Genomic DNA, 25,936 nt, shown 5'->3' on the forward strand with positions numbered 1-25,936 from the left:
TTGCCAATTTCCATCTTCTTAATTTTGTATTCCCCAAAATCCAATTTAAAATCCAATTCCAAATCCAATTAAAAGACTTCTGTTACAGAGCTTTATTTTTAAGTTTTTCTTTGTTCTTCCTTCAATGGTCAAAGTTTTTATTATTTATTATTTTATTATTTATTATTTATTTCCAGTCCTCTTCACAGCTATTTCAGGTTTCTTCTTCTAACAGTTTAATTATCTCCACTCAAATTCTAATCCAAAAATCAAGTTCTGTTTCGAGCTTTAACACTTTAAACTTCTGCCTTGTTTTTCTCTCTCCATTAAAAGTCCCCCATGCCCATTAGCTGCTGTTTCTTCTCTGGGGCACCTTTTAACAATTTAAAAATATTTCTATTTACCTGTGAGCTGGCAATCACTCACCCGGTTACCAGTACTCCGTCCAAATCACCGCTCCTGCTCAAAACTTAGTCCAGTTGCCCCAGCTTTATGACAGCCACTATGGCCGCTGCCCCCACCAAGTTGAAGAGTTTCCTCCGACCTCCAAGGAAGTTGCCTGTTCCTCTTGGGCTTCTGAGGTGCCCCTCCTTCTTCTCCATCCCTACAGGACAGATCTGGTCCGAAGACCCACCGACAGCGGTTTGTCAGCCTGGAATTTCGCAAGGCTCATCGGAGCCTGCTAATTCCCGACTGTCTTGCTGCAACACTTCCGGTCGAATCTGGGTTGCTTGGATGCTTGTGTCCTTCATTGGGACCAGAATCTATAACTGAAAAAGAAAGAATTCTTAGAAACAAAGAAAAAGAGATGGATAACATTTGTATCTAGAATTAATATCCAATCCTTAATGTTATAATTAATATAAAATTACATGTAGGGTATATTCATATCCTCAGTCAACTAACATCCCATGAGCTTCCTTATGCATGTATTCCTTAAACAAAGGGCAGATCACGAGTCCTTCTCCTTCTCCATAATTCTTCTCCTGTAAGCACTTTATCATACTTTCTCAAACCAATAAATATACAATGATTCCCCACCCCCCACATACATATCCTCAATGACTTGGCTAAAAAAGAACAATATGTGATAGAGATCTATTACACATCCCAAGTTTTGCTCATTTACCTCTTGAACTTTTCATTGGGAATTCTGTGCTATGTTCATCCAATCTAATTATTCTCCTAAGATTCTATCTTCCCCCTTTAATGTTAAGGAGAAATAACATTCTTTCCCTTGTCAAATGCAGGTGTTAACTTCCATGTCTGTCTGGTTCTTTTGCAGGAGTCATTCTCAAGGATATTTTTCTCATCCTTAGTGTTTGTCATTCTGGCATTCTCCCAGTCATCCTTTTCATACTTCCCTTTGGTGTAATTCCACAGGCTTTTGCAATACTCTGTAATTAATTCTATTCTACTTGAAGCAGTTTCAATATTCCTTCTTTTTCTAAACCCTTTCTGTTCCTGCTGTCACTCTACTTTTGTTTTCTTTTCTGTTCACATTCCCTAAGATCACTCAGTGCCACCAAAAATTGTCTACCTCAAATTCAGAATTTGTGATCAACTTGTAATTTCACTAATTATCTCAATCATTCATGATAATCAACAAAAACAATATCTGTCTGTCTATCTAAAATCTGTCTGTTATGTTTTTATCCTTCATATACGTATAAATAGACTTATGTTTGAATCATGTATTTGAAAGAGATGAGCCATTTTTAGTCACCAATAATCCCAATCTCCAAATGGTCCAAGAATGTGCTGTCTTATCTCCTTCTCACACATCCATTCATGTCATCTAGCAGAATAACTTCTTCCTATTGATCATTTTTATTCAGAGTGTAGTAGTGTTTTCCTACACATTCATATTTGATTCTTCCATTATAATTTCCTGGAGTATTACATGCATTTATTTACTTATTATTTTTTATTTACGTATAATTTATGAATCTTAGAAGCTTCCATAGAATATAATAAAGGAAAAAACAAAACAAAACAAAGCTCTGGTTTGACAGGAGACAGCCTAGACACAGGAAAATAGTGTTTAGCACCCTGTTGCCTGCCAGAAAGCTGTGAAATTCCCCAAGTGCCCTTTAAAAATTATTTGGATCCATGAGAACAAATAAAAACACAACAAATAATTTAAAAAGCAAATATCACACATGATTGGGAGAACCATCTGAATAAACACTTTGGTGATGGAGAAATATCTCAATCCATGGATTTCTACTGACATCCACAGTGGATGTCAACAATTCTTATTTTCTATCTATCACATATTTTAGCCTTCTCATTCATAATTAAACTTAGATCTCCACTTCCGTGTTTTATCAAATCCACATCACAAGCTCAGATTAGTTTTATACAAGGCTATTATGTCCTTTCACTTTCTCTTAATTGTACAATTTTATATCTGTGATTCATTTCCTTCAAAACATTTTTAACAAAGGCTTCTTTTAACAAGCATTCGTGCATATATTTACTTCCTTCCATACATTTTTGCAGATTGAGTAATTTACAGTGCACCAGATAGTCTGAATATCAGGGGAATTATCTGTTCCAATGGAGGGAGATGATCAATGATCAAGCTTGATTATGAAGTCCCTTATTAGAAGACCCCCTCCAAATTGCAATCTTCCATATGCGCTATTTGTCCCCCAATAGATCAATAGATATTGACCTCTGCCCCATTGTTTGACATTGTTTGACAAAAAAATGACGTCATTTTTTTGTAAGATAGAGAATATATGGACAAAGTTACCAACCTTAATGAAATCCTTAACATGTGTCATATTCCTATTTAATAATAAATATCTCTATTTAACAAATAGTCAGTTTTGGGCTACTTTGTCAGAAAGGTTCAGCTAGATTCCAGTTTTGCAGTTTTTTGCAGTGGAAACTAGGATCTTTAAACTTTTCTTTTCTATATATTTCTACTTTACTATTGAGAGTGTTCTCTGTAATCATTTTGCTTTAAATGGATCACTTTCAGAAGCATTTTATAACTTTATATAATTATCATCCAGGAGTTGTAGTAGCCATTTAAAAGAAATGGCATAGTTGAAGAAATCTGTTTTCCCTCCTATTTTAAATCCCAATTCTTTGTTCAAGATTCCTAATCTCAGACATGAATAGCAAAATGCTGTGTTTCTCTGTTCTTTCAATTTCCAGTTTTGCATTCTGCTTTATGGATTTTTTTTTAAAAAAAGATTGTTTCCCAGGACATCCATTTGAAAAACCTTAGCTATTTTCTAGAAATCATTATTTCATCCATATTTTCTATTTGCCTGATATAGCAAACTTTGGTTTAACATATTGGAAGATTTCTCAGAGGACAGACATACAAGTGGAGATGTTTAGACTGAGAATGAAACATCTGAATAGGTTTTAATAGGCACCCTTAATCCAAAAAAAGACCACAACATTAGCTTTATTTGCACAGTGCCTGTGCTGTAACCCTATATATCCGTGATGGCGAACCTATGGCACACATGCGCGCGTGCCTCCCACCGGCCAGCTGATTTTCAGGTCTCTGCTGCTCATGCTCAGGGGCGGTATGCATGCAGGGGGCATGTGCGCATGCGGGGGTGGGGCACATGCAGGGGGCCACACATGCTTGCAGGGGGGCACACGGGCGGGCAGGGCCCATGCGCGGGGGCCACACGCACATTGCATTTTGGGGGTTCAGGCATGTGCACTTTGGGCACTTGGTCCAGAAAAGGTTAGCCCTCACTGCTATATATAGTATCCCGGATGATTCCAATCTCTAGTGGAAATGGTCCATATGCAATTCTATATGGGTCATAACAAATAAAATTGTGGACATTTTACACTTAACTTATTTGTTTGTATTTCATGTTCCTGATTGAGAATATGCAAAATGTTACTTATTAAATCATTCCAGTTGTTATTTTGTACCTAAACCAACGAATAGGGTAAGCCCATTTGGTGAAAACTCTATCACTGATTTTTTTTTTTTGTGGAAATTCATTCAGACTTTCTTGCCAGTCTTCCAATTTATATATATCATTAATTGATGGTCCTTTATGTTTCTTACAGTTTCAAAAACCAACCTTGCAGTACATGAAGACAAAAACAGAGTACCATATGTCAAGGTAAAAGCACTTCTACCTATAATGGAAAAAAAAATACCATTTTAATTATTTAATTCAAATGCTCTTTGAATTCGTTTGTGATCACATTTACTTTCTTTTTAAAATATGTATGTCGCCTTTCTGCAAACACAACCAAGGTGACTTAACACTAAGAACTCAAGATAGTCATTGAAAATAAATTGTAAAATATGCTCAAGGTCGAATAGATCCTGAATAATAGAAGTCAAAGCCATAAAATGAATAATTCCATGATAAAATTACCAAAGCAGAAGTCACAGTATTATACAAATAGTGTAAATAAAAAAGAATGCTAATTAAGTTTAGGGATGTCTATCTCTTAAAGGTTAAGTATAATTTTTTACTAGTAGAATATTTCCATTTCTCTGAATGTCTCTAACACTGCATCAATATGTCATGCTGATTCTGGATGAAGGGAAGGAGTAGTTTGTTTTTAATCAACTGGAAAATCTGTACTTTAATAATAATTCTGTTAATCCCTCTAACTGCTCACAAAAGCATGCTAGATTTTCAAGCTCTTACTAGCTATATTAATGTAAAGGGAAAAGGATGTTAGGTTATAGAATCCTTGGAATTACTTAGTTTATTTTAGCATCCCATTTATCCATGAGTTTGTTAGAGCAAGGATTCTTTGATCTTCTTGCTGACCATTTTTGAAAGCAGCATGAAGATTGTTACTTTCTACCTTGGGATAGGAGGAAAGGACAGATATTACAGCCCTGCATTGTTTTGCAAACCACAATCCTCCTTCCTAGATGCCATTATTTCTTTTGTTTAAACAGGTGTTTGTCTGTGGTATTAATGGACCATGAACAAATACTCTGTATTGTAGCTTCAAAGGGTCTTCGTTTTGATGAAATCTTCAAATGAAGTACTTCCTTGAAACTGCTTCCTGAAGCAACATGGTTCCTTTGCCATATTTCTTCAGTGCATATTTTATTGAATTTCTACAGAAGATTTTTTTTTTGCCTCTGTATACACTTTATTGAATTTCTATAAAAGCCTTTGTCATGTTTCTTCCTGAGTCTGCTTCGTAGACCTCTCAGCATTCTCCTGCAGAACTCATGCTTGAAAAAAGGCAGGGGAAAGTATTTTTCCATCCTTCTACCAAGAGGATTTCTAGGTTAGTCACCTCTGATAGGGATTATCCTACTGCACACACTGGAGATGGCCAATCCCAAACCCCAGAGTATCTCCACGTTGAACTATCTCCAAGTGTTAGCAAGCAGTTGAAAGAAGACAAGTGATGTGATATGACTTGCCCTTTTGTGCTTCTGGCATTCTCCCCTTTTGTTGACCAATTGATAAAAGAGACCAGCAGTGCAGAAAAACTCCTCTCACATTGCTGGGCTGTCACAATAACTCACTAGTAGGTCAGTGGTTGTGAAAAGCCATCAGTGTGGAAAAGCTGCTTTCATGCCAGTCACCTTCTGATTCTAAAGCCACCCAGCCCTAAGCCTTTCAGCCTAGCTCAGCTTGTTGACTTCTTCATTGAAGCAAATCAGGTTGCTTTAATTGTTTCATCAAAATTATTACTTAAAGAGTTATTGGATATAATTAAAGCTTCTTTCTTTCTTTCTTTCTTTCTTTCTTTCTTTCTTTCTTTCTTTCTTTCTTTCTTTCTTAATTTCTTTCTTCCTTCCTTCCTTCCTCCCTTCCTCCCTCCTTTCTTTCCTTCCAAACTACATGTGTTGTTGCAACAATAAACAGTTACAATTCTATATATATAATTACCTAATGCAAACATTTTGTGAATCTATCGTCTGTCTGTCAGTAAGGATAAGGAAATATGGAACATATTTATACAAAATATGATAGGCTAAAAAAGCATGATAGTTATTATCATGCTTTTTTAGCCTATCATATTTTATATAAATATGTTCCATATTTCCTTATCCTTACTTTTTATTATGCTTAATATTTGGCAATCTTCATAGGTAGAAAGTGTTATCAGTTTTCAATCAATTGAATGGTGTAAATGGGGTTATACATTTATTTTTTGTATGTTGCAATATCAGTCTTTCACCTATAGTAAGGGCCTGGAGAATTAAGTTTTGTTGTCCAGTGGTCAAATTCCATGTACAATGTATGTAATTCAAAATAATATTGTCTTTTGAAAATTTTAGCATTTATCACACAACTATATCTATTAGTTCACTATTTTGTCCCAAAACATAGTAAGTATAGGACATTGTAAAAATATGTGTTTCAAAAAAAAGTATTTCCTATATTTTCAAAAAAAATGCTATAATAGTCAATCCTTTTTTATATGGACATTATGGAATCCAGTAGATTCTAAATATTTTGTTTTTATAAATTGTAACTTAAGATTCATTGACACACTTGCTATAGAAGTGAAGACTATTACGTTAGCAATAAAGAAATCTCTAAGTCCTTATGCCACTCATTTCTTCCCATGTGCCTATCAAATTGATTTATAGATAAGAAATAACTTTAGAAACTAATAGGAGATTTTTAGTTAAAAAAAAAAATAGGCAGTCATTCTGTCTGTGTGGTGAGAATGCTGCTGGTCCAAATGATGTTGTTAACAAATGTAAATATTTCCATAAGTTACATCTGATACATATTTGCCTCTTAGTGTATCATATGCTACAAATTCATCCCAATCATCTATCAATTGGTCCAAATTCAGCATTCCTGCTTTCATCCAATTTTTCCAGGTCACCATCTTTTCCCTAATTTTTAAGAAGATCTGGCTAAGCTTAAGAGTGATTTAAAACAGATGCAACCAAAATTATATGCTTAGATATGAAGATAGATTGCAAGCCCATGAGACTGAACCCAATCACATTTTGGATAAATGAATTCCTTTAGAACAGGGGTTTGCAACCTTAAACACTCAAAGAGCCATTTGGACCTGTTTCCCACAGAAAAGAAAACACCGGGAGCCACAAAATCCTTCCTGTGCCTGACTATTTCTTGAGCGGCCACAAAACTAGCATATATAGTTGAATTAAATGTTCTGTTTTCTTCTGAAACTTTTCTTTTCTTGGATTTATCCATTGTTGGCCTACCGGGGGTTGAAAAGCTCAATAAATCGCGTGCTGGTGGGTGTCACACATTTTGAGTGCCAGGGAGTTACAAAGAGCCACATGCGGCTCCAGAGCCACAGGTTGCTGACCCCTGCTTTAGAATTACAGTTCTGGAGGAAAAATCTACATATGAATGGTATTGAAAATCCTCCAAGTCAATCCAATCTTGATGCATTTATGGAGGGAATACCTGTATTCATTTTTTACTAAATGCGTGAGAGATTTTTTTTATTTTTTGTCCATAATATTCTCATCAAAATTATGTACATAATACTTCCTTTATCCAAAACTTCATTTTTAATAATGAAATTTTTTGTTAATTATTCCTTTGAAATTAATCAGTTCCATTAATGCATAATTTTATTTATTTTATTTATTTTATTAAATTTCTATACCGCCCTTCTCCCGAAGGACTCAGGGCGGTGAACAGCCAGAAGATAAAACACAGGAAATACAAAATCTAAAATAAATTAAAACAGATTAAATAATTTAGGCTGAATTTTAAAATACCCCATAATTAAACAGATTAAAAATTTATGTTTAAAATTTAAATTTAAAAGAGGAGATGATTTAGGCCAGGCCAGCTTGATGAAATAAAAACGTTTTAAGCGCGCGACGGAAGGTGCGAAGATCCGGGATCCTCCGTATCTCCGGGGGGAACTCGTTCCCGATCGTAGGTGCCCCCACAGAGAAGGCTCTCCCCCTGGGGGCCGCCAGCCGACATTGTTTGGCCGACGGCACCCGGAGGAGCCCCTCTCTATGGGACCGTACTGGCCGGTGGGAGGCTATTGGTGGTAGCAGGCGGTCCCGTAGATAACCAGGTCCTAAGCCATAATGAATATGGATGCAAATTATAGGAATTTTTTTCCTGTTTATTATTACTATAAGCTTCAACATATTTTGGAACCATGCATAAATACCCAAAGCAAACTAGAGATGAACGGTCTACGTATAAATTAGATATTTAAAAAAGGTTCCCAATCACATGATGAAATGGTATTCATTCTCTTGAATGCTGAGAGCCTAAACTATGCTGTAAGATAGGTCTGCAGAAGAATCCTTGGATGCAGAATCAGTTATCCACACAGCTAGGATTTTTTTATCGGGGTCCCTGCCTTCCCAAATCTATGTGAGCAATCATGTAGATTTTTCAGATTTGGTTATAGGTTAATTATGACCAATGAAGGTATTGGCCATACACTGTACATGGTCATTTTATATACTTCTGCATTTGCTTCTTGGTTATTATCTGAAGTTTTTAGTTCTGTTAATATAGGCTTATAAATTGAGTTTTATCTCTGATTTTTGAGAAGCTACAGTTACTGGTTTAGGTTTGTTTCCAGTCAATGTTTGCATAAAAAAATGTTGAATTTCATATTTCTAGGGCTGCACCGAGAGATTTGTATCTAGTCCTGAAGAAGTTATGGATGTCATTGATGAAGGGAAAACAAACCGTCATGTAGCTGTTACCAGTAAGCATTCATACATTTCTAAGTCTGCAATTACATTCTAAAAACATAATTTCAATTATGTTATGCTGAAATTACAATAATTTTACAATAGTCAAGAAAATATATATTTTGCTCATCAAATCCATTAGTGCCTTCAAGTTATCCCTGTTACATAACAATTAAATAGATTCCTAGATATGTGAATTGAATTTTTAAAAAAATGATGACTGACATTTTGAGGCTTAAGATTTTTGGTCTTTGGATTTTAAAATACATATTGAACAAATGCTCTGTAGTTCCTTGCTTCAAATGGAGATCAGCAATTTCTCTTAAAATAAACATTTCATGGGATGTAGCCTTTATTGCTGAGCAACCAGGAGCATTAAACCTGAGTTAATGTTTTCAAGGTCAAATATTTAAAAATGTATGGCCATTATTTTCTGAACAGTTAAGTAAGCAATATTCCACAGTTGTATTGGCAAAAGTATTTCATGAGATGATTAGTGGATACAACTGTATAAGTGCACTTGATTATAAATCATTATAATGTTTTATAATTTAAAATGGTGATAAAACATTCTAGATTTTTTTAAAAAAAATTTTAACAAGCATGTAAACTACAAAGATATAAATGTATAATAAGGTACGCCAGGCTTGAAGGGGCCTCACTAGTACCCGTTGGCTAGCTTCTATAAAGGATGACACTGGGATGACCATGGTGGATCTAAAGGAGGCAGTGCAAGACAAAGGGGCATGGAGAGTATTGATCCAAGAGTGGCCAAAGCAGTGGTGAAATGTAAAATTTGTTACTGTGGGCGTGGCTTGGTGGGGGGGGGTAATGTGACTGGGTGGGCATTGCCAACTTTTTTTTTTTTACTTTTAAAAGCATTTTTTCTACAACCTCTTCAGCCGAAGAGGTTGTAGAAAAAATGCTTTTAAAAGCCTCTGACGATCCCAGCTGAGCTGCCCGATCATCAGAGGCTTTTTTTTTTTACTTTTAAAAGCATTTTTTGGCTGAAGAGGTTGTAGAAAAAATACTTTTAAAAATAAAAAAAAAAGCCTCTGATGATTGCGCGGCTCAGCTTGGCATGGGGGAGGGGCAGGAATTTTTGCTACCGGTTCTCTAAACCACCCGCCACCATCGCTACCGGATCGGGTGATCCGGTCCGAACCGGGGGCATTTCACCCCTGGGCCAAAGGTTGTACATGACTGAATGACTGACAAGTTGAATCAGGCCTCTCTTTGGATACTTTGATTCCGATATAACCCATGTGTGGAGATGAATAGTGAGTGGAAAATTAGATTCCCTTATTGCCACCAGGCCTCCATTATAAACCAGTTTTTAATTTCCACACCAGATCTCTGGAGGAACCAGAACAAGCTTGAAGGGGAAATCTGCATCCTTCCCTGGCTCTTGGATAGCTAAAGAAAGGGAAAAACAAAACTTAGGGAGTTGATGGCTTAGCCATGCTGAATCAGGTGTTAGAAGACAACCAGTCTACTCCAGGATTCAATCAAAATAAGTTTAACATAATGAAAGATAACAAAGGAAGATTAGATTGTGCACACTCAATACAAAAAGAGATAGACCCTCTTAATACAATTCTAGCCTTATACTCTAGATCAGGCCTGTCAAATTGGTTGTCCAGGGGCCGGATGTGTCACACACGGGCCACACTCACCCCGGCTCCACAAAGGCAAAAAATGTCGTGGTATGTCACGATACAACATGTCACGCGATTGAGTTTCACCAATGCTCTAGATGGACCTGGGTTCTGTGCTTTAATCCTGTATTCAAGTGCCTGTCGGAATGTGAAAACAATAAAAACAACTTATTTTTAACTGGGCCAGAGTTATTCTCCTCATCCAGGAGCCCAACCACCTCATAAACCAACCCCCCTCCCAAAACATGCCCTCTTCTTGCCGTAAACCCAACAGATTACTTCAATTCTCCCACTATACAGGTTGTCCTTGACTTCCCACCACAGTTGGGACCAAAATATCCATTGCTATTGCTAGATGCAATGTATTAAGTCTGCTAAAGTAGGAAGTAACATTCTGTTCATTGATTGGTTAAAGTAACATTCTGTTCGTTGATTGGTTAAGCCGCCTGACAGCTGGCAATATAAGAGCTGTCAGGCAGAGTTCCAAGCAGTTTCAGTTATTGCTGTGGTAGTTAGCCCAGCTGTTGTTAATAAATGGTTAATTACATGATCTTCGCATTGTCCATTGTCCTTGATCCAGCCAATACATTTCACTAAGCAAGTTAGTTATTAAGAGAGTTGTCCCTGATTTTATGACCTTTTTTGTCACAGTTGTTCAGCAAACTTGTTAAGTAAGTCATGTGGTTGTTCAGTGAATCCAGCTTGAATTTGCTCACTGGAAGCCAGTTGGGAAGGTTGCAAATGGTGATCACATGACACTTTGAGGCTGCAAACGTTATAAATACATGCCAGTTGCTATGTGCCTAAATTTGGATCATGTGACTATGGGGATACTGCAACGGTGAAGACCAGTTGTAAATCACTTGATTGTGCGTGATGTGTGGGGAGCAGGGCTCCTGGCAGACAATTCAGTAAGTTCTCAGAAGGATACACATGGGTTGGCATCCATGCAAACTCAGAGATGAATTCTGAAGAACTGCAATCACAGGTAAGGACCAAGTTTAGTCTTCGCTGATAAAAACCAAGGAAATCAAATGAGGATGATGGTTTAATGGAATTTAGAAGACATAGATTTAAAAAAAACCTTAAAGAGCACGATTAGCTTATTGCATTTTATTTTCTTAGACATGAATGAACACAGTTCTAGAAGTCACAGTATCTTCCTAATTAATATCAAACAAGAGAATGTGGAAACTGAAAAAAAACTCAGTGGGAAACTTTATCTGGTAGATCTTGCTGGGAGTGAAAAGGTAATGATCCTGTTACTGCTACACATAAAATTCTTGATTACAAGGTAGGATCTTTTGGAATTCATGATTTAGTATAATAAATCACACTTGAAATGTATAAAGGCTTTAGATTTTACTTATTTCCTTATATTTCCTATTTCTAAACCTCCCATCTCCCTCAGGGACGGGTACATGATTGCCCTTCAAGCAAATAATATATTGGATATAATATGTGCCAATTCAAAACAATGTTTTGTGAGTTGAGATAGGAGATAAGCCATTCCTAAATACCTTATCTATTGTCTTAAATAAATGAAGTAATAGCTAACAAAAAGGTGACAGCCCAAACTTCAGCTATTGCTGCAAAATTATTTATTTTGTAAAGTCTTTTCTGTCAAGATAACTGAAACATACAGTATCTTTAAACCGTGGCTTTAAATTTATTTTTTAAAAAATCATTTCAGTTTCTGAATGTTTTTGAACAAGGTAGCCTCCAAATGTTTTGGATGATCTTTAAATTATAAAGGGCATTTTTTTCCTGTATCGTTATTCCTTGCTTTTTTTACTTTTTTCCCCTCCAGATTCACTTGTCTAGTAGAATTTTTTTGTTGGCACATTAGCATATTTGTGTGCATGTCCTAGTGAATATCTAACTCCAAATCCCCCTGAAAAGAGATGAACATATTTCAGACAAGATTTGCAATTTTATCTTCAGATATATAAAGTTATTTTTGGGTACTATTGTACACAGTGAAACTTCAATTTAACTGAGTTCACATAATTTACATTTTACTTCATTTGCTCTATTCATGTTATTTGCAAATAATGTAAACTGGTGCAATAGATTTACATGAGATGAAAATAATTACATATTTAAAGTTATGATGTAAACTGATGCAAATAACATATTTTACATTAATTGTCCAAACTATTCTAGAAACAATGGGCACAATTGGGAATAAAGCCTGAAGCAAAATTTGCTGAATGGAAGTCTGGAAAATTGAGGTTTTATTGTATAAGAATCTGTAAAAATATGAGAATGATCTGAGAATGCATGCCAGTGTTTAGCTACGGTCAGATAGATTTGGCCTTCTAAGCTGCTTTGATGGATATTGGAAATGTAAGTGAAATTCATGAAATGTGAGTGAAATACCGTTTACTTAATGCGGTTTTGGATGAACTGAAAGTATTGTAGATTTTTCTGATGTGACAGACAGTATTATGTGTTTCTTCTAAATATAACATCATTGTTTTTACCTGTCTTTAAAGAGTATGAACTCAGTTCATTTTCAATAACATGTTTTTTTTCTGATAGGTCAGCAAAACTGGAGCTGAGGGATCTGTTCTTGATGAAGCTAAAAATATTAACAAGTCTTTGTCTGCACTGGGTAATGTGATTTCAGCATTGGCAGAAGGAACTGTAAGTCCTTTTCTTCCTTCCTTCTTCCTTCCTCCCTCCCTCCCTCCCTCTTGCAATTTAAGCTTACAATAAATAGAAGAATTAACCAGCATTGTATCCAAAAGCAACCAGCCCAGCATTGTCTGATGAAAGTATGTTAGATCCCATTGATAAATACGTTCATGAATAAATATTAAGTTCTCACATGCAGATATTTGCATCACATTGTTATAGTTGATGCCACTAGGATAGCTAGCCTAAGCAAATGCCTTCTTTGGAATTATTTATGCATGGGTTGTGGTGTATGTAGACACCCATCAGGTTGTACAAATAAAACATTTGAACAAGCAGAGGATACAGCTGAAGAGAGATGAAAGCATGAGGAGAAAAAGCAGAAAATACAAAAGGCCCTTTTTTCCTTCAAACAAAATATTGAAGAAAAATAACATTGAGCGATTAAATATATTATGTGTTTTTAAAATTATTATTGTAGCAATTAAAAATACCCTGAAAATATATTGCACCCTTCTCCCATATGTATATCAAGATACATAATTTATATTTTGGAAGGCGTTTATGTACAGAAATCCAAATTATAGTATGGCTAGTATATATTGTGTAAAAGCAAAAAGTTGAGGCTGCAATGTTATCTTTACTGTGTTAAAAAGAGTCAGACGTCAATGACTTTTTTTCCTTTTCCCACTTCTACCTTATATTTTCTTCTTTTCCTCCTTTCTTCCCCTAGTTTCCCATTATTTTCATTTTATTTGTATTTTATATTGTGATGAACTAATAAAGTTTTTTTTAAAAAGGAAATCAAAATTATAACATTGCCAACAAATGTCAGCAACAGCCTTTGAATGTTTTTGTGTGAGTGCATGTGTTTCAACCTCTCATCTTTCTTAATTAGAAAACTCACGTCCCATATCGAGATAGCAAAATGACCCGAATTCTCCAAGATTCCTTAGGTGGTAACTGTAGAACCACCATTGTCATATGTTGCTCCCCATCCATTTTCAATGAAGCAGAAAGCAAGTCTACTCTAATGTTTGGACAAAGGTGAGCAAGCATAAATGTCTTTTGAAAAAAATATCTGCCTTTTATTTATTTATTTATTTTTAAATTTGATTTATATGCCGCCCTTCTCCGGAGACTCAGGGCGGCTTACAATGCGTTAAGCAATAGCCTTCATTCTTTTGTATATTTTATACAAAGTCAGCTTATTGCCCCCACAAACTGGGTCCTCATTTCACCTACCTTAGAAAGGATGGAAGGCTGAGTCAACCTTGAGCCTTGGAGAGATTCGAACCAGCAGAAATTGCAGGCAGCTGTGTTAATAACAGGGTGCACTAAACCACTGTACTATCAAGGCTCTATTTACTTATTACTCATTACTCATCTTTACTTGTAAATAAGTATATTTACTTATTACTCATCTTTACTTTGTTACTGAAACAGGTTAAAATCAAAGTAACTGAAACAGATTATTTTAAGTATAAACTTCAGTAGAGAGGTGCCATATGTTGTATGAATACAAATACAAAGGAATTGTGATTTAGGCCTTAAGAAAAAAAGTCAAATTAGTATCTATACAAACAGAGAGAGACCAACGGGCAGGCGGGCAAACAGACAGACACTATTTCTTTTGATAAAGACAATAATTGCCATTTAATGTGCTGTGTTATTTAGTAAAATGTGCTGAGAAATATGAAAGAAGGTTGCAGCAAGATTTCACAGCAGAAATTACATTCACCAATTAAAGCTGAATATAAAAATATTGATGGGCCTGGAAATTTCCACTAACAAGCAGCAATGATATTCTAATAATTTTGAGAAAGTAGTCAAGAATAAAATTGCGCATGCAGCAAAAGAATTTTCGTTGTGATTTAATTTTATGCATCAATGCTTTACTGGTTCAGAGGCTGATGGGACTATATTGATTTTCTAGCAATTATGTTGATGTGAATAGCTATTTCTGCCATAAATTAGTTAGGTGAGTGTCACTAACATTTTCTAAGACCTGTAAAAACATATAGACATCTAATCTTCCAGGCAGCATCAAAACACTGTTAGAACTTAGTAAAATTTCTATCAGTGGCTTTGGTGGAGCAGAGAGTAAAGATATGACATATAACAGATTATAAATCCAATAAATGAAATGAAATATAGTTCTCCAATAAAATGCATCGTGATTAGCATAATAGAGAAAAATGTCAATCACAATTCTATTTATTGTTGAAAAATAATATAAAATACATTAAATCGATTGAAATTGTTGCAAAATATGCATTTGGGGGGGATATGTATATTATGAATATGATAGTATATGTAAGATTTAATATGAAACACAAGTAGAAATGTTTAAAAGTGGAAAAATAAGAAATGGAGAAAACAAAATAGATTTCTTTGACCTTACTCTTCAGGGGACACAGAGAGAGGGAGAGAGAGAGAGAGAGGGAGGGAGGGAGGGGGAGAGGGAGGGAGGGAGAGAGAGAGCTGTAAAATTAATATTTCTGCAGATGTAATAAAGTGAGCAATCAATGACATTTCAAACTCTGGTTAAATCATTTTAGTCCATTGCTTTGGTAGTGGAGAGATAACATATAATTTATAAACTAATTGTCAGGCCTCTTGAGCCATTTTTTGAAAATGTGTCTCCTTTCATTCCTTGGTGCAGAAGACTGACTTGTTTATTCATATAAGGAAATAAAGAAGATACTGATCTAAGAAGTGGATATATATATATATTTTTTACCTGCGGGGACTTTGAAAAAAAATGAGCCAAAAATCAGCAAAAAGAAAACAAGCAAATTTTCCATTCATAGATACTGCCGATTGTCAAACAAGTTAAAATTGCCTTCTGTTTTTAGCACCTTAGCTAAATTCAGTTCTGCAGGAATATATTTAGTTTTTATTTCAGGATATCTTTGGAATTTGAATATTTTAATATAAACCTCATTTGAGAACCAGAGAGATTAACAGCCTTTGCTCTTGCACATTCTTGGATTCGCTCGTTTTGCAATTTGTGTTTGTTTGTCATAGAATCATAGAGTGCAAGGAACCTAAGAGGTCATCAAATCCAACTCCCTACTCATTGCAGGATTTATTTTACCATCTCCCGATAGATGATTATCTGGTCTCTATTTTTTAAATGTATGAATGCATACAGATAGTCCTCAACTTTACAAGCATAATTGAGCCTGGTAATTACAGTCATAAGTCATGATGGTTGTAAAATGGGTTACTATGTGACCAGACTCAATTTTATGACCATTTTTGTGGTGGTGGTTGGGTGAATGCATTAGTTGTTAAGTGAACACCAGAGCTGTTAAGCAAACCCATTGTTTGCTATGGGTCATTTGATTTTGTTGGAAATCTGGTGTAAATGTGGATTTTCCAGCAAAACCATCATAAATCTCATGGCTGCAGGGAGCTGAAAATGGCCATAAATGTGGGCTAGTTGCTGAACACCCAAAGTGTAGTCATGTGACTCTGCCTCCCCCCTCCAACAGTGGAACTTAAAATCTGGGTCATAAGTAGCTTTTCATGGTCTGTTGTAACAGTACTCAAGCAACCAGACATAAGTCAAGAACTAGCTGTATATTTTCCTTTTAAATTTAATCGATAGCCAAACCTTGAGCTTTCATAAGTGTGTGTGTGTGAGAGAGAGAGAGGGAGGGAGGGAGATGTTTGTCACACAGGAATTGACAGTATACATTAGCTTAAGCTTATTCTGTAGTTCATAAAAGACTCTAATCCTCATGTACTGTATAGAAGTTCTGATGATGAGGGACAGGCCAAGTGCCTTCGATCAGTTTCACATTTCCTCCCCTAATTCCCTCTTATTGTCACCTAGCCATCTCTTCCTACCTGTTGTTTCTTTTATTGTGCCCTACCTGTTCAGGGCTAAGCTAAGCTTCCTTCTTGGCAGCACTTTGGGGGAAGAAATAACATATTAACAGTCTGGAAACCTGTCAAATCTCACATCACTATTAGGCAAGCACATATAGGGCTCCCTTACAGCAACTTGAATATTTCAGCCAACAGAAGTGACCTGGGCAGTGTTTTCTGTGAGCCTTGTTCACTGAAGGAAGGAGCGATGAAGGCTGATATGCAATTGCTATATTTAGAATAGAATAACAGAGTTGGAAGGGACCTTGGAGGTCTTCTAGTCCGACCCCCTGCTTAGGCAGGAAACCCTACACCACTTCAGACAAATGGTTATCCAACATCTTCTTAAACATTCACAACTTCTGCAGGCAAGTTGTTCCACTGATTAATTGTTCTAATTTCAACACCTCTAGTAGTCCTATGGGTGATCTGAGCATTAAGCACTAGGACAGGAGTCCCAACCTTGGGCTGCGGCCCACTGCTGAGCCGTGCCTATTGGCCACTGGGACGTGTGAGTGGTTGGCCAGTGTGTGTGTATGTGTGTCTGTGCAAGTGCGCACAACCCCCACTTGTGCTAGTGTCACTGTGGGTGGTAGCATTGTGGGTGCCATGGGTGCAGCGCAGTGGTGGGTTGCTCCCGGTTCTGTCCGGTAGTAAAAATGGCAGGAGGCTCCGCCCACCCACCCTGACATCACATCTGGTGATCTTCACGCATGCGCTCCTGTTGCGAACCAGTAGTAAAGGTAAGTAGAACCCACCCCTGGTGCAGCCCCATTTGTGTGTGCAGGTAAAGGTGCCTGTCCTTGCCTCCAGGTTGCCAACCCAGAAAGGTTGGGGAAGTCTACACTAGAAGATAAATTGATAAATTATATAAAATAAATAATAAAATGTGAAAGTACTATACACATTACTGAACCTGAGGGCAAATTTGTACTCTGTTTGCAACCGTGGTTTATATCTGAATATTCACTTATTAAACAGAGTGCATTAGCTAAGACTGTGTTTGGTTTGGGTTTTTTGGACAGAGCGAAAACAATTAAGAATACAGTTTCTGTGAATCTTGAGTTGACTGCTGAGGAATGGAAAAAGAAATATGAAAAAGAGAAGGAGAAAAACAAGACATTAAAAAATGTTATCCAGCATCTGGAGATGGAACTGAATAGGTGGCGGAATGGTGAGTTCACTATTTAGAACCTTTGTTGCAAAGTAAACCAAATATTAGCAATGATAAAGTTTTCTCTTTGTATCTCTAGAAATATATCAATAGAGTTCATTCCTAGAGCTCAGGTCTGTTGTGGTGCTATTTTCTTCATTAAGTAGAAAAGGTAGAACAAACATTGGATTTTCACAATCCCCTTTTGTGACTGTTTCAGTGCAGTGCAGGCTTGGATTAAATGAGAGACATGGAAAAGATTTTGTTAATAAATTAGAAGGCAGGAGTTATATTTTAATTTGTCATGAACTTAAAAGCAAAAATAGTGTAGGATTTAGATGAAGGCATTCTCCATATTAAATGCATTGCATGAGAGTAAAATCTGATTGCTGTTTCTGGGTTTGTAAACCATAATATAACCAAGAAGGTAACATCCTTTATTTTATTATGATGGATAAGAATAATTCAAGTTATAAATATATGTTCAGGAAACACAATTTCATGATTAATAAAACTGTAGTTTATAAGCCAAGCACTGTAGAGCTTTTCCTTCCCTAAAGTACTCCCACAGTCTTAAGTACCTGCTACACCATCATCCTTCTATTGGCTATTGGTTTGCCCTTGATAACATGCTAGGTGTGGAATGGATGGTAGCACAGAATTTAGCTATATTGCAAGAAATAAGCATTTCTTTGTGATGCTATAGAAATATAGAATGCAAAACACACAAAGAAAACATGAACTGATCAGCTAAGGTATTCACTCTGTCAAAGAAGAAGATAAAGTCAGTTTAGCATGGATGGTTTGGGAAAAAGTGCTGTTGGCTTCTGTTAATTGTAGCATGGTTATCTGAGTACCCACAGGCATGCTGTTTAATGATCTGTTCAAGGACTTTGCTCAGGATAGATGTAAAGCTGCCATGTCTGTAGTTTCCTGGGTCCTCCTCTTTTCCTTTGTTAAAGATAAAGATAACATTTGGAGGATACTCTGATTTAGTATTCTAAATTACTTGTGTACTATTCAAATTCATATGCATATTTTCACCCTAATTTTTGATATTATTGAATAGTTCACCCTTAGTAAAAATGTTACCCTTGTAGTTTAAGTTTCTGGAATTTGAATGGCTTCTTAAGAATCAAACAAGGAACATGGTGAATGTTGTTACTTTGAAGCAGGGGTCTCCAACCTTGGCAACTTTAAGACTTATGAGCTTTGCTGGCTGAGGAATTCTGGGAATTGAAGTCCACAAGTCTTAAAGCTGCCAAGGTTGGAGACCCCTGCTTTAAAGTATACACATACAGGTACATGACTATGATTAAGGCACCAGGCTGGAAAGCAAGGAGTTTTGGTCCCATCTTAGTCATCATAGCTTGCTGGCTGAGTCATCCCTCAAAGAATTAGATATGCTCATTGCCTGAGATTTTTATAAAAGAATAATAAAGGGGGCATTCAATAAATAAATTGCAATTCAGCGAGTTTGGGATAAAAAATAGAAGTTTTAACAGCATCTTTAATATTCTCTTTTTCTTTTCAGCCCCCAATTTCTACTTTCCCCTTTCCTGCTATTTTTAAATAAGAATAATTCCAAAATTTCAATTTCTCATGAGATCTAAAATTTAATTTCCCACAGTAAGACTCAAGTATGTCAGGCTTTATTAAGTGCTGTAACCATCATAAGTTTTCTCTTACATTTAGAAGCAAAAACGGGCCAGGATTTTAAAAATACTGAATAATAATGATGAGTTCATATTCAACTATTAATTGACATTTTCCATATATGTTGAAATATACATTCTTATACATCTCTTAAAGATCACCTACAGTATGTTTCTAGAGCTATTCATGGAGTTAATGGTGTTTATAGTGCAATCTTCCCATATGGACTCCATATTGAGTAGGGCTTAATGCCAAATGAAGATATAAATACTGTATGTACTTCACATGTAGCCTAGTTAAGTCCATTTTAGTTATTATTGTAGCAGACTCTTCAAGCTTAGTTATAGTGTGTCTGTGATTTATCACTAGTCTTTGAAGTTGGCTTTTAGAAACAAAAAGATGGACTGCTGCCAAATTCTTTTCGTACTGATCATCCCATACTTTTTTTTCATCTGTAATCTTGCTTCTGAAGTTCTTTGTGTGTTTAATATTCAATAATATCAAAAACTAAAAAAAATTATACATATGTACTTGAATATAGTAATTTGGAATACTAAATCAGATTATCTTTCTAATGTCATTTTTATCTTTAATAAAGGAAAGGAGGAAGACCCAGAAACTACAGACATTGCCTTTCCTTTTCTAAGTATTTTTTCCTCTTAAGTTGGGTACAGCTGACTCCCAATAACTATTTCTAAATCTATTGTCACCACTGGAGTTTTACTCCTTTCTAGCACATGCTGGCCAATCATTTAAAGGAAACCACAATAAGAATATTTGTAAGATAAACTGAGAACTCATGACACATAAGATAATAGAGTAGAGCAGAGCAGAGCAGAGCAGAACAGAGCAGAACAGAACAGAACAGAACAGAACAAAACAGAATAGAATAACAATATAACATAGTGTAACATAACGTAACATAACTTAACATCATAAGAGTTGGACTAGAAGACCTCCAAGGTCCCTCCATATGAAGTCCTAGCAAGAAATGCTTACAAATTTACCATGCATTGTAAGAGGAAAAAGTTGGTCCAGGGGATCTCATTTCCATGGAGATGCCAATGGAAGTGATCATTTGGCATGGGGAAAGTCCTTGCACGAGCAGACCATTGAGAAAGCTAGCCTTTTCTTGTAATTAATGCCACCCAATTGCTGAACAATTTGGTAGCTGTTCGGAATATTAGAAGTGAATTTGTGTCTGCAGAGAGTTTACAAAAATCATCCCTAATTCAGACAAGAGGCTGCATCATATTTCTCGATCCAATCCAAAGAGTCAAATTAATAACGATCAGATCTAGCAACAACAACAAAAAAAAGTATTCTGTTTTGAAACACTCTGTAGGGGGACAAATGATGTCTTTGAATAATCCAGCTGTATTTATTTATAGTTCCAGTTGTCTGGCTGTGCTGATGGCACAATTAAATTCCTTAAAAATTATCTATAAGCACCAACAGGAGTGTTGAAATAAAGGTAAAGATTGAGGCTTACTCTCTTGGGATCTGATATGTCTTCAGGAGAGGCAGTACCAGAGGAAGAGCAGATCAGTGCAAAAGACCAGAAGAACTTGGAACCATGTGATAATACGCCTATCATTGATAATATCGTTCCCGTTGTTGCCAGCATCTCATCTGAGGAGAAGCGGAAATATGAAGAAGAGGTTACTAGTCTCTACAGACAGTTGGATGATAAGGTCCATTCATAATTTCCTTTCAATTGTTTGTTGATCATACATTATTAATATTTATTCATAATTAAAATCAGCGTGTGCTTCAAACTCTACAAAACATAGTATATACTATATTATTATATATAAAGCACTACCAGTATTTTCATTCTCGCAAGCTTGCTATTCAGTTCTGCTGAAACTGATGAATTAAAATTGTTTCTTTTCAATCCCAAGTAATCAGTCAAATGATCAAATAACTTCTTACTGAAAGACAAAAAAAGTGCTAGATAACACTAAAAGCTACACAACTTGCACAAGGTTGCAGTAATATATGCAGAAATCCAGCAATTTAGTTGGTTATAGATCTGAGATTTTGGGGTTTTTTTCCTAATGTAATAAAATTACATCTAAAACAGGGGTGTCAAACTCAAGGCCCAGGGGCTGGATCTGGCCTGCGGGGTGCTTAGATCTGGCCGGGGGGGGGCACCCTAGAAAAAGCAAAAGACTGGCCCACGGTGCCTCTGCCACTGAAAACAGAGCCCTCCCGATGGCAAGAGGCCATCACAACCAAAAATGGGAGCCCATTTAGCTGGCAGAGCGCTCGGGCCACCACAGGCGCCTCTGACATGAGTGACGTCGAACTGGCCACACCCACCCTGGCCATGCCCCCTGGCCTCCCCGAGGTCAACACAACCCTGATGCAGCCCTCAATGAAATTGAGTTTGACACTCCTGATCTAGAATGCATAATTAAATCATACCTCGTATCAGAAGTCTGTAGAATATTAGTTTCTTATCAAAGAGTTCTAGTCAGAAATAACTAGTCTCATAAATATCCAGGTCCTCAGCTGTTTGTTCAACACCCATAAACCAACCAGTGACTCTAACTAGCAGTATTATATGGCCAAACCAAGTTGTTATTCAGGCTGATGCATTCTGGAACATTCTGTAGTTTTGCAGTGGTCTTTGTAGGCAGTGACTATAATTTTTTAAGGTAGGAGCATTTTGATCTTGCAGCAAATAGTACAATAAAGAAATGACACATTTCATGAAAGGTATGACACATTTATACCTTCATGTTGAAGAATGATGCAGTTTTATACCACCAAAGGTTCCATTATAAGAAGTTTTACAAACAAAATAAGGAATTCTTAATAATCAAACCTAGTGCATTTATATGTCAAATCAATGTATAATTGTGTAAGATAAAAAGATAGAATTGAGGTGTCTTTGAAACCAGCTACTGATTTAAAATACTATTAACTTGTAGAATGATGCAGATGATACAATAAAAACCAAATGAATCCATAATTATGCCAAACTCCAAAAGATTTCTGTGTTCTGTAGAATCAGTTTTACACTGGGGACTAGATAAGATTGATTTATGGTTCTACTTGTTTGCATCTGTTAGAATGATATGTTTTAGTGATAAAGGTTGGAACTAAGTTTTTTAGTCTGCAAATTATGTTTGATGGGGTTTTCCCCCTGCGATGCAACAATGGTACATTCGGTTTCCATAGTATTTTACATTGGAGGAAATACTGCATCCACTTTTATATTGATATATGAGCTAGTGAGACAGGAATCAGAAATTCTCAGGATGAACATAACTGTTATGTAAATACTGAAGATATTTGCCTCAGTCTTAATGTTAGGAAAGGAATGGCCAAATTTCCATTGACATGAAAAAAGGCCTAGAATTTCGTCCCCTGGAGGAAAGGGAGAGAGAGAAGGGTGGGGGGAGAGATGAAAAGAAATAGCTTGGCTTCTGTGTTCTGCATATTTATGGCTTTTCTGTTTACTGCAATAAAGCAATTAAATTAGCTGAGTTTGGTCTGTGAGCTTCTGCTTAGAAGCAAATTTCTGAATATGGAGTGAAGTATCTGGAAAGGCAAGATTTATTGCCATGTCTAGTGTGGAAGCTAGCTGATTTCAAGGCATAAAAATGTTAGAAATAGAAAAAGTAACCCTTTTTTGTCCACTGCAGGATGATGAAATTAACCAGCAGAGTCAATTGGCTGAGAAACTAAAACAGCAGATGTTGGATCAAGATGAAGTAAGTTTGTTGTTTGTTTATTTATGCATTCCCCTAGACTAATACAAAACAAATACAAAATTTAAAAGACAAAACAAAGCCAAAAACACATGAAAAGATTAATAATAATAAGAAAGAATCGATGACTTCAATAAACCACAATTATTGCTAGAAACTTGGCAACCTTTATAGTACTTGATCAAGTTAGATTTAACAGACTAACATTAACAGAACTACAGAGTTGGAAGGGACTTTGGAGATTTCTAGACCAACCTCCTGCTGCTTAGGCAGGAAACCCTATACTATTTCACACAAATTGTTGTCCAATCTCATCTTAAAAACTTCCAGTGATGGAGCACCCACAATTTTTGAAGGCAAGCTGTTTCACTGATTAATTGTTCTGTCATAAATTTCTCCTGGTCATTTAGTATTTTTATTCTTCCTGATTTGGAATAAAATTGAATATAACACTTTTGAATTATTTTATTTTTGTCCATCATTTTTGTTACTTAATCTCATTCGCTCTGTTTCAGCTCTTGGCTTCCACCAGGAGAGATTATGAGAAAATACAAGAGGAACTTACTCGTCTTCAGCTTGAAAATGAAGCTGCAAAAGAGGAAGTTAAAGAAGTTCTCCAGGCTTTGGAGGAACTCGCTGTTAATTATGACCAGAAATCACAAGAAGTGGAGGACAAGATGAGAGCTAATGAACAGCTGACAGATGAACTTGCACTGAAAACAGTAGGAACAATCCTTATTAATATTCATTCCTAGATACATTATACTAATTTGTAGAGGCCTTCTATGAATCCCAACTAAGACCTCATTAAACACTCCAAAGAATAGAAGAATAGAATATAACTTTATTATGGTCATAGACCATCAATAGACATCACTGTTTACAATATATTAAAAAATAGTACTGACATTAATAGTGGATAATAACATCCCTGTTAAGAAAATACATGTTCTCAAACAGTTAGGGTCACTCCCTAGTTTACGTGAGTGGAGAGCCAATGTGAGTAAATATAATTTTCCAAAAATTGTTAGAGGTATCTCCACAAAATTGGCACAAGTTGACAGCTATAATTCTGTAACCATTTTTTTTTTCTTGTGGACATTGCAGCAACACAGAATTTTGCCACTGCACACATGATAGCCGGGTTTCAGTCCTGAAGGAGAAAGCCTACATAAAAATTGTCTGCCCTCCCTGGCAATCTCTCTAATAAGGGGAGAATATACACCGACCTATAAACTCTGTATAACTCACAGTACAATAAAACATGTGAGATATCTTTGACATCACATAAAACATGTGAGATATCTTTGACATCTCCTTTACCAGATATACGCACCTGTTTTGCTATTGGTGTTCTGCAACATTCCAGAGAAATTCAGCTGTTTGAAGTGTTCATTAAAATAAAAAGAGAATTTTCTTTAGCAAACTGCTAAAGAACCAGTTTTGCGAAAATTGTTAGCATGTCATTTGCCATATTGTTGTTGCAGTGAATGCTAAAATGGTGAATGCTGAAATCTTTAAAAAGCAGTATAATAATTTTCTGCTGGAAAATATATGAGAACATCACTTGTTTCAGTGGTGGATTTCAAAATTTTTTACTTCTTGTTCTGTGCGTGTGGCATGGTGGGCGTGGCTTGGTGGGCATGGCAGGGGAAAGATACTGTAAAATCTCCATTCCCACCCCACTCCAGGGGAAGGTTACTGCAAAATTCCCATTTCCTCCCAATCAGCTGAGACTTGGGAGGCTGAGAATAGATGGGGGTGGGGCCAGTCAGAATTTTTACTACTGGTTCTCTGAACTATTCAAAATTTCTGCTACCAGTTCTCCAGAACTGGTCAGAACCTGCTGAAATTCACCTCTGCCTTGTTTCCCATTGCATGCTTGACATTTAACAGCAAAAGAATTTGGTCGCAGAAATAGCATTCTGTTTTTTTCCAGTGGCTTGATCTGCTTTAGCTACTAGCAGATTTAACAATTTCTGTATGTGTACCTCTATACATGTTTTAAAATGGAAGTTAAATCTACCTTCCACTGATTCTACCTTGAGTTTCCAGAAGGTGTTGCTGGGAATTATTTCTCTGCCACATAATAGCTAGGTTACGGTCTTTTTTCATTTAATGCCTAATTCTTTTTAATGCCTACCTTAAACTGGGACATATAGAGTAAGGGCATAGTTCTGGATACTTCATTTCTGCCAAACTTCTATAAGACATGAAATAAATATAAATAAATAAATAGTTGAGCTTAAATATAAAGCCACCTATCTGATCTAGAGAGTTTCTCTTAATTTAATGAGAGCAAATACAAATGAATGTAACAAAATGAATGAAGGTACCAAAAATTGAATGGTGTTTTTTTTTTTTGTATAATTGGAGAGAGCTTGACTATTGTTTATATCCCAAATGAAAAGTGATGTTCAGTTTGAGGCTTCTTTATAAAGTAGACTGTGGGTGTTTCACTCATAGCTTTAAGATTTTAGGAAATAGTGTCTTTCCAAGTACATTCAATGTAGAAAACACAGCATAACCTTTGAAAACAAAGTTGGCATGCAATTGCTTTTCATCATAATTCACTATGTAAACTATTATTCTTATTATTTTGCAG

General features: G+C 36.0%; 1 protein-coding gene and 1 long non-coding RNA gene across 2 annotated transcripts in view; one reads left to right on the forward strand and one right to left on the reverse strand.

Moving 5' to 3' along the window:
• KIF5C (kinesin family member 5C) overlaps positions 1 to 25,936 on the forward strand; it is an 88,330-nt gene that overhangs the window by 39,074 nt on the left and 23,320 nt on the right. Inside the window, exons 6-14 of the mRNA XM_034424842.3 lie at positions 4,039 to 4,094; positions 8,550 to 8,637; positions 11,407 to 11,531; positions 12,826 to 12,930; positions 13,820 to 13,968; positions 17,826 to 17,974; positions 21,128 to 21,303; positions 23,266 to 23,334; positions 23,847 to 24,053. Coding sequence (XP_034280733.1) covers positions 4,039 to 4,094; positions 8,550 to 8,637; positions 11,407 to 11,531; positions 12,826 to 12,930; positions 13,820 to 13,968; positions 17,826 to 17,974; positions 21,128 to 21,303; positions 23,266 to 23,334; positions 23,847 to 24,053 — 1,124 coding nt within the window. The remainder of the gene's footprint in view (positions 1 to 4,038; positions 4,095 to 8,549; positions 8,638 to 11,406; positions 11,532 to 12,825; positions 12,931 to 13,819; positions 13,969 to 17,825; positions 17,975 to 21,127; positions 21,304 to 23,265; positions 23,335 to 23,846; positions 24,054 to 25,936) is intronic.
• Positions 677 to 21,177, reverse strand: LOC117670022 (uncharacterized). The gene is made up of 3 exons (XR_015731120.1): positions 21,102 to 21,177; positions 9,973 to 10,039; positions 677 to 749 (listed from the first exon to the last, which is right to left on the reverse strand). It is a non-coding gene; the product is annotated as an uncharacterized LOC117670022 (long non-coding RNA).

The sequence above is a fragment of the Pantherophis guttatus genome, chromosome 1 (genome assembly GCF_059756535.1).
Source record: "Pantherophis guttatus breed Tessera chromosome 1, ASM5975653v1, whole genome shotgun sequence".
In the NCBI taxonomy this organism is placed as follows: domain Eukaryota; kingdom Metazoa; phylum Chordata; class Lepidosauria; order Squamata; family Colubridae; genus Pantherophis; species Pantherophis guttatus.